The following is a 12992-nucleotide window of genomic DNA, read 5'->3' on the forward strand; positions in this document are numbered from 1 at the left end:
TGTTGATACATGATGCATTGTGAACACAGAGATTTCCTTTTTGAAATTTGTTAATGTCTAGATGAGCAGAAAGAAGACATTTAAGAAGAGCTGAGAAAAAAAAATCTTAAGCCATCACCTTGAACACAGAAGAGAAAAAGTTTGTTGCAAACACAGATTTCATTTATTCAATGTTATTTCAAAAAATCATGTTGCAGATTATACATGTCTATATATCTGCATCTATAGATATAGATAGATATTACATAAATTATATATTGGTGTCAAAATGTAATATAAACAAATCATAAAAGCTCTCATTCAAAACAAGGATACCTAATTATTCATATTTCTTAATTTGTACATTATAAATGCTCTTTGCAACTGTATTACACAAAAGAAAAATGAACCTGGTCAACCTGTTCAACCTTCACTGTTCATAATATTTCAAACACAGGATGCCAGATGTGTGTCCTGAGTGAAGTTACTGTTAGTAGTCTTATCTGCAAACACCATCAGCCTTCCTTTCTGGTGAGCTAGCATCCGAATGTTGCATGTAGTTTCTGCTGAGTGGTTATATTTCAATTTACTCTGAAAGCATACATAGAACTTCTCAAGTGCTGCACCCTTTATATTTTCCCTGTACAGAGAAGGGAGTGGGAGCCCCAACTAGTGGTAGGTAACACAACAACATTACAGAACCAACAGTTAACTGAATATAAATTCAGGCAAAAAAAAAGATGATTAGTTTAACCAACAACAGGGTGATGGTAAATATGACTGAGGTTAGGGTAAACCTCGGCTGCTTGAAAATGAAGTCAAAGCAGAAATTGCAACTATTGCAGTTTCTCTAGATGACACAAGAAGTTGGTTCCAAAAGGGGAGTCAGTCTGCATAGACTATGTTAAAAAGGCAAATTTTATAGCATTAAAAAGCATATTTACAGCCTGGTACAAAAACCCTTTTGACATCTTCAGAAATTTCCGCTTCAGAAATGACCAGGGGAATTCTACAGATATCAGCAAGTATACAAAGTCATCATCCCTCCACTTTTATAAGATTGCTTAAGAGATATTTGTCCAGTACAAAAACTGAAATATACATGTCAGCAGTTTTTATCCGGCAGGTGATTACTTTCTAGCTCCTCAAAGTTGACATTCTCTTGTATCCTGGGCACTCTTTGAAACCTGATGATGACAAAATGAAGAATATTCATATTCAAAAAATGATCAAAAATGTCTTTCATTATAACCAAAGGATCTTATTCACTTCACATCTTGATGTCCTTCAGAACAGCTTATCAAACAAACAAAATGGTCAAATTTCGAAGGTGTTCAAAATGAAACTTCAGGAATAGTTTGCGGCAGTACCGCTGCCGATCAAATGTTAATCTGTGCCATCAATTTCTGTAAATAACTGCTTACACGAGCTTTTCTGTCACTCTTCTTCCGAGGAGCACACATTCTGGTCAAGGCATGTTTGTACTCTTCCCTCACCTAAAATGAGGATATAAATGAAATTTTACCAACCGGCAAGAACTTCTTATTTAGTTAAGCATGAATATTACTAACCTGCCTGGAAAACAGACAATACACTGCAAAGAGTGTAACTCCTTCCAGGCTGCCAAAGATGGTGAGGTAAGCCATGGCTGTATGGTTTTCCTGAAACTGGAAAGAACCAAAGATCCAGGTGTTGCCCAATACAAATAGCTGAGCCACTGCACTAATGGTGAATGCCCTGCAGAAAACATGTTGCAGGCAAGAAAATGAATGACCGATTGAAAAATCAGCCTTTGTTGGCTACGGACCAATCCCAAAACAAAAATCCAAAACCTAGATAAAAAATTCTAAAGCAACGTAAGAAATAATCTAAACAGCACAACCAAAACTCAACAGGATCATGATAGTGATTTCTATTCGCAGCTTATGGGTAACTTACTCTATTTTGTGCAGGTCATCCAGGTCAGGGTTTACACTTGAGAACTTCTGTGCTAACTTCCATACAGTTATGAAAAAGAAGAAAATGTTTACCTGAAAAAGCAAAAACAAATGAACAACAAAAGCAACATTTATGTTTAAATCAGCTTTTTTTTTTTACACATCATTTTACTCTATAATCATTTCCCTAAATTGATTTCAACTTTACTTACAATGATGATTACACATGCAGGGCCAAAGTAATTCCAAATAAATCCCTGGGTTACCCAACAGCTGAAATGCACATTAAGAGTTAAGATAAATAGAGATTCAAGGATAAATTGATGATAAAATTTTAGGAATAGAGGGAACTTACTATCTCTCAGTGCCATGTCCCCTGGAATTAGCTAAGGCAGAGATGGCAACAATAACAGCTGGAACTCCATAGGCAGCTGCCATCATGTGGAGGGTTTTAAAGTTGGTGTTCGAAACAAGCATTATCATCCTGAACAGTTGTACACTGTCCAGACACATCCATAAAAATGTTGCCAGATAGGAAAAATGCAGGATCCCTGTCACCACTGTGCAGCCATCCTAATGGGGAAGAGATGAGATATTGCCGAACTAGACTTACTAAACTTCTGTTCTTTTCCTCATTTTGTCCCTTTACATCACAATTCAAGTTAAGTAAAAAATTCTGGATCTGCATTCATCTGAGCTTCAAACACAGTTAGTATTTACCTGGTTCTCAAAATGAGAGATTCCTGCTAGAAAGGCAAGGTTTGCAATGAAGAGGCTGATGCAGAGATGCAGGTGGATGGTGGTTCTTGGACTTTTAATAGAGCGGATCATTGAGAATGTCAAGATGGAGATGAATAAGAAAATCAGTGAAATGGACAGGAACACCCATATGATCAGATGAAATTCAAACTTCTCCTGTTGGGAAAGTAAATGAAAGTACATGAAAGTGGATTAAAGGTTTAACTACTAAATAGTCTGAAGTTTAAATGTTGCGGTTAATTAGTTTAAACCTTAATTTCATTGTAAGCCGTGAGTATAGCAAAGGTTCCCAGGTGGTTACAGGAACAGGAAGTATATTCCAGGTTTGACTCTGCCACACCGCAACCACGATCAGACCATGATCCTCCATTCACCGAGGAATCCCAGAACACACAGATGTGGAATGTTTGATTTGCCTATAAAACAAATATATGTGGGGGTTTTTTTTGGCAAAAGTGATCACCACAATCTGAAACAACAAATGAGAGATAACCTCTACCTGTTCTTCTAGGTGGTTTAAAGTTAGGTTAATTGGCGTTTTGAGGTGGCTTGTATTTCTGTTGCTGACAGTGACAGTCGCCACTTTGGAGTTTATTTTAAAGCTCTGGTTCTTTTGTGGTTTCATTCCATTAAAGAAGCCATCTGTAGAGTTTTCCAGGTTTGAATAGCTCATCAAGGACACTGTTGTAAAGCCTGTAAGAATGAAAGGAGAGCATCATTAGAGGGGCTCATAATTTGATGAAATTGGTTAGAAATATAGTATTTGTTGGCATATGATTACCGGGGTAATAGGCAGGATCTCCAGTAGCTATCTCCATCTGGATGTCCAAGTTAGCATGCTTAGTTGATAATGTTATGTTTCCTTTAGGTATAACAGGCCCCTTGTGTACAAACATGTCCAGCTCTGAAACCAGACAGACTTTTCTGAACATGCATTGCTGGTTTCCTAAAATTGTATCAATAAAAAATCATCTAAAAGTGAATTGATTTATTTTCTTCGAATTTCTATTTAACCTGTCTGAGTTGAGGAGATATAAATCCTTGAAGAATTAGTGAAGGGTCCTATGAGTCTCAGAGCATTTCCCACCAAGTCAAGAAAGTCTGAAACTTTCCTTTTATAATTAAGAAATGCACTGGACAAGAGCTCATCAGTCATATTCAGGAATCTCTACAGGCACAGGAGAAGAGAGGAAGATGGAGTAAAATACACTTAAGTCAGGCAATATTTACACACGGGCAGACATGCAGACACACATTCAGGGTTACAGGGGGCTTTAGTCTATCTCACATAAATAAAAAATAAGAATGAAATGATGAGCTAAGCAACACAAAAAGGCAGCAGAAGACAACAGCGTTGGATGATTGCTGAAAACTTTTCACCCAGTAAAAGAACACCTTAACATCCAGCAAGTGAAGAAAACTCTCTAGTAGGTTGGCATATCATATTTACAAATTAATTATCCAAGCCTAGCACAATGAAAAAAAAAACACAAAGACTACATGAAAAGGCCAGATTGTGAATGCTCTTCACTCAGCATTTAAGACAAAAAAAGAGATATTTGTGATTATGTGTGAACAATGCAATCATTCTTTAGGAGTTAATGTAATACTTTCTTTAGCTTGAATTACAGCTGAAAGCACACATTTTAATTGCATTAATTGCATTTAAATGTTTCATTTAAAATCTATTGCAGTACAGAACAATATTTCTTAGAAATCTGTTACTGTCCAAATGTTTCTGGACATAATCGTAACTGCAGGGTGAAACAAGAAAGAGTTAGACTGAGGCAGACTTTGATACTGGGGTCAACATCAACAGTCTACAAGAAATCTGAACACCATATCCCCCCCTTCCACCCCCCTCCCAAAAAAAAAAAAAAGACTACAGTTTACTTTAGTTGTACCTTTAGAGTCTCCTCTCCATTCAGCTCTACCGGTCTTTTGTTGTTTGTGAGTTCCTGACAGGATTTTTCCATGTAATTCACTAAGCCATCTGCAATATGAAATCTCTAGAAGAGGGATTGGAGGATGATAAAATAAATCTATGAGATAATACGCATTTCAAATATATTTTGACTCGTGATATAACTGTGTCTTGTGTGGAGTTACCTCTTTCACATCATTTATATCTTTGAAAACATCACAGTTTAATTCTGAGGAAATAAAGTATTAAAAGTTTTTACTGATGACCAAAGTTTTCTGTTCATGCATTTACTTTGAAGAAAATCAGATTAAAATGGATCTTGGCAAAGTTCAGTTTTTATTGTATTCTCACCAGTGCACCGTGCCGTTTTGTTGCCATAGTTAGTGAACCCTGCGTTGCAGATGCAGTAATAACTGCCTTGTGTGTTGTTACATAATCCATTCTGACCACAGGGATATCCTTTATGACATTCGTTAATATCTAGAGCAGCAGGAAGAAGACATGTAAGAATACCTCTGAAAAAAAATCCTCTGCCATCACCTTAAACTGAAGAGCTCACTCTAAAATGGCAGCACCAATGAGAACAAAATTTTACCTTCACATGTAGCATTTTGATCGTGACGAAAGATTTTATTCCCAGTAGTAGAAATGAATCCATCATCACAGGTGCACGAGTAATAGAGGATAATATTTGAGATGACTTACCATCGCATGCACCAATTGCCAAAATCACCTCCCCTGTCCTTCTTTTGAAACCATCTTTACATTGGCAGTAGTAGCTCCCAATTGTGTTTGTGCAGTTTGTATTTTGTCCACATGGCTTCACAACATCATTACATTCGTTTATATCTTTGTAAGGACACAGAAATGTGAAAAGATGTATTTGCATAAATATGTGCTTCAATATGAATTTGTTACAGATTTAAAAATAAAAATAGCTTGAAAATCCAAAAACTCAAACTTTTGATAGAAAATTTTTAAAACACATATTTGTTGTTTTTTATTTAAAATAAATTTCAGAGATTATACATGTTATATGTTTAATTTTGTTTTAAATACAAATGCACACATTGCTCAGCTTGCACGTTTTCCATTACTGATTAAGTGTCAGATGTTTTGTTTTGTAAAGATTTTCATACCAATGCACTCTTTTTTCTTTGTGAGAAATCCTTGAGGGCAGCCTGCTGATACTGACAGCACCATGATGAGGAAGAAAGACAGAGCTAAAAAAAAAAACAAGCAGAGAACTGTCAGCCTAGTATACTATGGTTCAGTACCTTTTGAACATTAATCTATCCTGATGTTTTATTCTGATTATGAATTTTGTTTATCATATAAATTGCAAAAAAAAAGTTTGATTAGTAAAAGGTCTGGGAAGAAGAAGCAAAGGCCCTCATTCTCTATCATAATTTCCTCACATTATTCCTGCGTCTGAAATATGATTCAAAATAAAAAGCACATTGGTGTCTGGAGAACTGTGCTTCCTATGAGTGAGAAAACATTACATGCCAGAGCACAAAAACAAACCATTATTACATCTGGGAGTTTGCACAGTCCATTTACTTTGAACTCCTAACTGACAGCTGATGGGTGCAGTATAAAGTTGGCCATTTAAAAACACAAAGAAATTTAGTGTAATCTTTGAAACAAATAACTAATTTATTGTTACCCAGTCAGCTGAATATGCTCAGGAATATGCCACACATTTTTCTTTTTTTGGAGGGGGTGGAGACTGAAACACCTGTCGTTGTGTTTACAGTTTATTGTTTTCCATGAAAGAAAACTGTTGTCAGTTTAAAACTTTTGGTTGCTAGCTGCAGCAATACTTAATCATTTATTTGCTGACTTACTGTAACTCACTGTTAGACTCACTGTTAAGGACACAGAAATGCAAAAGGATGTGTTTGTATGAATATGTGCTTCAATATGAATTTAAAATAGATTTTAAATTCAAAATGAATTTTGATGCTATAAAAAAGTTTGATATACATAGTTGTTATTGATATTTCATAAAAATAATTTTAACAGATTATACATGTTATATGTTTTTATTTTTTAAATGAAAATGCACACATAAGTGTCAGATGTTTTCTTTTTCATACCCATGCATTGTTTTTTCTTCATGCTGAATCCTGGATTGCAGCCTGCGGATACCAACAGCACCATGACGAGGAAGAAAGACAGAGCTGAAAAACAAGCAGAGAACATTGGCAGTGGAAACTTACATTTGTGTTGTTGCACACTGTAATTTCTTCACACCATTTGTAATTTTCACATTCATTTATATCTTTGTTAAGGAAACAGAAATTTGAGGGATGAATTTGTACAAATATGTGCTTCAGTATGAATTTGAGATTTCTCTACATGGCTTGTAATTTTTATCTATAAAAAAATAATGTGAAACAATGTAGTTGCACAAATATATGCTTCAAAATGAATTTGATATGCATTTAAAAATCAAAATGGCTGGTTAGGGGCCTAGCAGGGCCTCTTCTTGAAATTGCCCTTGTGTGGTTGTGGTGTTCTCTCTCCGCCTCCTCCTCTCTTGCTCCACCCCTCTGTCTCTCTCTCACTCTTCTCTCTCCCCAGGACACAGCTGCTTTTGATTAGCCTCATTTACCACCTGGGCCCAGTTAACAATCACCTCTCTGAGGCTATATAAGCTGGGGATGAACTGTGAGTGAGTTGGTTTTCTTCCCCCTGTGGCGCTACACGGTTTCCCCCTAGGTTTTGGACAGGCTCCTTCGAGTCGTGAGTAGATGGGCTTGTGGGCTCCGGAAGTGTCTCCCTTATTTGTTTGGTAGTTTTTTCCTTTGTTGCTGCGACTGCTTCCTTTGTTTCTTTGGCATTATTGGTAAAACGGTGTTGCCGGCTCTTTAAGTTAAGATTATTTGTAATAAAGCTATAATATATACTGAGCACTCTGTCTGGTTTCCTTTCATTCAGCTCTGGACCCATTTGCTACCGGTCCCCACACTCATACCCCTCGACCTCATCGTGGGGATGTAACAAATAGAAACTTGATACTGAACTTTTATGTTTTCTTTCTCTAGTATACTAGAGAAAGGAAAAAATAAAAGTTCAGATTTAGCCAACAGTACCATCAGTAATCACCAGTGTGGTGTGAGGTGAACTGTATTTCCTCTAAGAACTGAACTGTATTTGCTATGAAAGAATGTAATTTGTTTTGTAGAACCATGTTGATATATGCTAACATTACATTTAGTATATATACTGACAATGTATGACCAAAAGCTCATACATTTTCTTATTTACCGGCTGCAAACTTGGTATGCAGGTTTAAATGGTCCTTGAGTAGGACAACATGTTCAAGTGCTCTTAATCTATTACAGCATTTATATATTTGCATCTATCAGACTGAATGATTCCCAAGTTACCAAAATGATAGCAGTAATAATCCATTATGCTTGGATATTATTTAAAAATCAAAGTTTGGTTGGTAAAACACTATTTATTCATTTATGTAAATTTTATTATGGTGAAGTTGTAATTCACCATTACTGCAGGAGGAGGTCAAAAACACAGAACACATAGAGACAGGGTAAAACCCTCAGTTCAAATCAGTTAAAAAAAGCAATAGCCATACACAGGAAAACAGTCAGCATGACAAAAAAAAAGTCTATTAAACAATGTAGCACTCACAAAAGGGAGACCTGAAGGACAACATGGAGACAACATGCAACAGGCTGTAGAAACAGCCCTGATAACAAAGTGAGTGGAGCTATAGGTTTGAACTGATGCTTATCTTTTATAACGGAAAGATGATTTTATAAATAGTTTGTTACGCAAACACAAAAAGCACCGCTCATCAGAAGGTTTTTCTAAGAGTATCTGTAAAGAGTATGTTTTATGAAGCAAAAATAAAAGTGCTCACATTAATCACCTGTAGCACCATTTTCCCCTGTCTCAGAAATGAATACATGTGTCAGATTTGTTAGGCAGATGCTCACATTCTCCTGTGAAGCCTTCATCCCACTTTGTTTTTATAAACTAAAGCTTCCCATGTGTAAAACAAAACATTTAAAAAGAAAGTAAAAATATATTTTATGTTAGTCAGTTAATGAAATATGTCATCTTAAATGAATTAATTCATGTTTTCACTTTATTTTTTGCATGTTAACCTTTTGAGGTAAGTCATCATCCATCATGTCCTTAAGCCTAGCTTCAAGCCACTAACCCTACGTTCTGGACAGAAGCAAAACGATCTGTCAGGATTTGGAAAATGAGGACCCAAACGCAGACACATGAAGAAAGACTCACTAAAAATAAAACACGGGTTTATGGATAAAAATCCAGAACTCCATAAACACAAACCCAGAAAAAGAAATGCCACACGGAAATACAATGTGAGCATGATAGAAACTGTGACGGAGGGGAAAAAACACTATTTATGAACACACAGACACACTAAGGGATAATGAGGGAAATGGGAAACACAGGTAGCAAGACACAAAACACTCAAGACCACAAGACAGGTGAAGTGGAACTAGCTATAAGACACAGAAGACAAACTATCAAAAGAAAACAGAAAATCATTGACTAACATACATAATGAACATGATTATTTTGTTATTATATTCACCAAGATGTGGGAGAACAGAAAGACACAGGATTAAAACATATCCATTAGCATCTTTTTTCCCTCTGTTTTAGCAGTTTATTTTTCTTTAGGGAGACAAATGAAGCATACTTTATTGAGACTCGTAGTTCAGCCACTGCCATATTTGAACATGGAGAGAAGCAGTTGAGAAAGGAAGCGGAAAAAGAGGGTTTAGAAGGTGTTATGGTGGAAGGTGATCTTTATTTTCATTTATAGTATATATAAAATAAATTCCTGCACATGCAAACATGCAGATCTGTGCATATAGTTTCTGTATATTACTGTATTACAAGGCATCAGTCCACTTGTAGTTGAGTAATTGCAAAAAATAAAATTACATTTTGAAAATTGTGATCCAACATTAGATTTAACATGAAAAGCATGAAAAAAGTTATGAAAGGTTTGTATGTAACTTCTTATTAAGTATTTTCCCCTGTTACTCCTGTGCAAATGTATGATAGATGTGACTCACCCAGTATCAGCAGGATCCGCGTGCCTGTTATGTTGGAAGCAGTGTGCAGATCTCTATGGATGAAATCAGTGAAAATGTAAAAGTAGCTACAAGTTAGGCTAATATTGTAAAACAAATATATATATTTAAAAATGCCAAGATCTTAACATTACATAGAATGACCAGGTCTTTTTCTCTCTCTGGCTAGCTGTCTTTTCTCGTCACGTCAAATTCTTATCCGCCCATATCATCATGCCGCCAGGGGTGTTCAATGCTTATCACCATAAAGTGTCACTGTGGTGACAAGACCCCGTGTTTATCGCTTCCTGCTTCTATTTTTTACTATTTTTTCAAGACTATGTATCTTTTTTTTTTTTTACATGAACAGTATAGCAGCACTTTATTTGCTATCACTTCAGAATACACCCCTGTCATGAAACTGTGTTTGGCAGGCAGGATTGCACCCAAAATGCAGCTCTCAGAGACAGAACTGAACTCAAAATGAAGCCTTATTCCTGGATTCACAGAATACATTAAACTAGGAAACAACAGGGAAGCTAAACTGGGAAATACAAACAGACAGTAGACACAGCCAGAGAAATGAGGGAGATCTCGACACTGGATGGAGGGAGACACAGATGATATATACACAAGAGGAAATCAGGGCAGAGACAGGGGAAGCAAAACTGAACATGATGCACACATGACAGGTGCCTGTCAAAGTAAAACAAGTGACAAGAACAGTGAGACTAAGGCACATGTACTCGTGCCTGGTTCTGTTGGAAGTTTCTTCCTGTTAAAAGGGAGTTTTTTCTTCCCACTGTCACCAGAGCTCTTGCTCGTAATGGGTCATATGACTGTTGGAATTTTGTCTGTTTTCTTTGTTTTACTGTATTACGGTCTTTACATTAAGGTATAAACCGCCTTGAGGCAACTGTTGTTTTCATTTGCCGCTGTAATAAATTGGAATTGAATTGAACCTTGCAGCTGCAGCTCTTTGCAGCAGATTCAGCAATGGAGGGGCTATTTCCTCACCCTTTTTCTGAATGCTCCTGAATCTCTGCCAGAGATGATCTGTGCCAGCAGTGTACACTCACTATATGTTTGGGTACATTATATTTGTCCACCTCTCTTCACCCAAATGTCCAGTATGGCGGCTGAAGATATAATAACAAAGTTGATCACTGATCTGCAACTTTGGGTGTCCATATGCTGGAACGTGGTGTCCGTCATGAAAAAGCTGTGATTAGCACGAAAGTCCAATAACAGAACACCAGTTGAGTTAAGATCAGACATGCCATTCCTCCCAGTCATGCCCTTTTAGGTCTCATTGTTGTTTCCCACATGGGCATTGAAGTCCCCCAGCAGAACAATGGAGCCCCTGGAGGGAGAACTCTCCAGCACTCCACCAAGGGACTCTAAAGTGGGTTTTATGCTGCTACAGATGTGTTTGTCTGTGTACATTTTTCTGTCAGGCAGAGGGGTGAGGGGTCACCCACAGGAGACGGTACCGTGCAATTCTCCAAGTTGTTGACTGCATGTTGCTGGAGGACATGATCTATGTGACTGATTTATATAATATAACATATCGAAAATATAACATTTGAAGACAATGTCAGAAAATACTACTAAAATGGATAAGTATTACTATTATTAATATAATTATTTTTAGAGGTGCTCAAAACTAAACTTGCCTTTGGGCTGCAGTGACACTTTATTTTTGTTATTTTTAACACTTGGTTTCACTTCAGCTCTTTATATGTTATAACTTCGCACTCCTCTGCAGCTGGCTCACGAACCAACCACAGCATGAACATGAGAGGCCCACAGACCAGCTGTGGCACACTGCCTTTATCTGACAACAGAGCCCACTGAAAAACCAGCAGGCCCTCGAGTTGAGAGTGTGTGTGAGAGAGAGACCTTTGCCTTGTGTTTCAGGGGTGAGACCTGTTCCTGAGCTCCAGCACTCTGGTTTCACACACCTGAAGGTAATTAACTCAACTGTCTATTCTCACCCATCACCAGCTGCTACTTAAGATGGAGGGGTTCCTTCACTTGAGTTGTTGGTCTGTGTCTGCAAAGTGTGGCTCCTCAAGTTTTACAGTGTTACTCTTGTGCTTACCTGCTGTGCCCTTTAGTCATCAATCTCTCTTTGTGCAGAAACTGTGGTGTGGAAAATTGGGAAGAAATAGTCATGTGGAGAGAAGGAATCGGTGGTCTTCCATGTTTGACCTGGCCACAGAGCTCACTGCATGAAAGTCATTGTGCTGAATCTTTGTACTCACTTGCTGTAAATAAACCTGTGAACCCTTACTTCAGAGCCCCCGTTTGAGTCCCCCTTTGACTGCTGGATATGACTGAAACATATGTTCACTAACAATTTTACAGCTTATAACCAGCTGATAGACCTCAATGTCTCTTACTGTTAAGAAAACCTAATGCATGGATCGGTTGAGTCACATGCTTTTTCAGCATCTGTACTAACCAATAATGATATTTGGTACTAATTTACATTTGTATTAAAAATATAATATTATATAATATAATCTTCATGTCAAATTACAAAATAAAATAAATCTCAGCTTCAGTATGTGTTATATAATATGTTATAGGGAAATACGTTATTTCAAATATGATAATTCAAAGCTAATTATTTTTATATCATAATTTACTCTTGGTGACTCTTAAACAAGACAAAAAATGAGTCTAAAAGTACAAAACAAAACAAAAACGCTCTAACTGATGGCATTAAACATTGAGCGTACAAATTTGTACCAGTCATATTAAAAAAAAAAAAAAAAGGGGGGGGGGGGGAGATGTGTTGTTTAACCAACACCAGTAAATATGCATTTTACTTTTTAAAATTATTTCTTAGCATATCAACTTGCCTGGACTACCAAAAATGGGACTACTGCATGATGGACTTATGCAGTGTACACTTGAAATGATGTGGATTGTCTCTTGGGTGTTTACTAAGAAACTGAACTGCTTGTATGAACTGGTGATGTTAAAGAAAACTCAGCCATCTGGTCTGCTAAGCAGCCCCTAATGTGTGCAGTGTAAATGAATGGAACTACATTTACAGGACTAATTTAACATGAAAACATAAACATTATCTTAAAGAGTCTAAAACTCCATAGTTCACCTGACTACAGAAACTTTCAAGATATTAGAAGTTTTTTTTTTTTTTTTTTTTCGCCTGTCCCATTTGGTTCTTTAGCCATCAGAATTGTTGTCTGAAGACCAACAAGAATACCCAATGGATTTACTTTGCCAAATGGATCATCGTGGCATTGCCGTATTGGTCCATTTGGTCGATCT

At 36.8% G+C, this 12992-nt stretch overlaps 1 protein-coding gene across 1 annotated transcript; it reads right to left on the reverse strand.

Moving 5' to 3' along the window:
• Nucleotides 1–270: 270 nt before the first annotated feature.
• On the reverse strand, nt 271–9717 carry LOC113020577 (CD97 antigen-like). Its single transcript, XM_026164657.1, has 18 exons — nt 9693–9717; nt 6702–6785; nt 5739–5822; nt 5305–5448; nt 4951–5079; nt 4785–4828; nt 4580–4684; nt 3690–3843; nt 3457–3579; nt 3175–3368; nt 2927–3091; nt 2637–2831; nt 2272–2489; nt 2129–2189; nt 1918–2009; nt 1551–1716; nt 1404–1475; nt 271–1166 (listed from the first exon to the last, which is right to left on the reverse strand). The coding sequence occupies exons 2-18, from the start codon at nt 6763–6765 to the stop codon at nt 1125–1127; spliced, it is 2052 nt and encodes a 683-aa protein (XP_026020442.1). The 5' UTR covers nt 6766–6785; nt 9693–9717; the 3' UTR covers nt 271–1124.
• Nucleotides 9718–12992: the final 3275 nt, after the last annotated feature.

Source organism: Astatotilapia calliptera, chromosome 4, assembly GCF_900246225.1.
Source record: "Astatotilapia calliptera chromosome 4, fAstCal1.2, whole genome shotgun sequence".
Classification (NCBI taxonomy): Eukaryota; Metazoa; Chordata; class Actinopteri; order Cichliformes; family Cichlidae; genus Astatotilapia; species Astatotilapia calliptera.

Coding starts and splice junctions, on each gene's coding strand:
- LOC113020577 (XM_026164657.1), bottom strand. CDS start 6,765: ATGGTGCTGTTGGTATCCGCAGGCTGCAATCCAGGATTCAGCATGAAG. Junction 3,844..4,579: donor ATGGAGAGGAGACTCTAAAG/GTACAACTAAAG, acceptor CTGTGCCTGTAG/AGATTCCTGAATATGACTGA. Junction 1,717..1,917: donor GATGACCTGCACAAAATAGA/GTAAGTTACCCA, acceptor TGTTTTCTGCAG/GGCATTCACCATTAGTGCAG.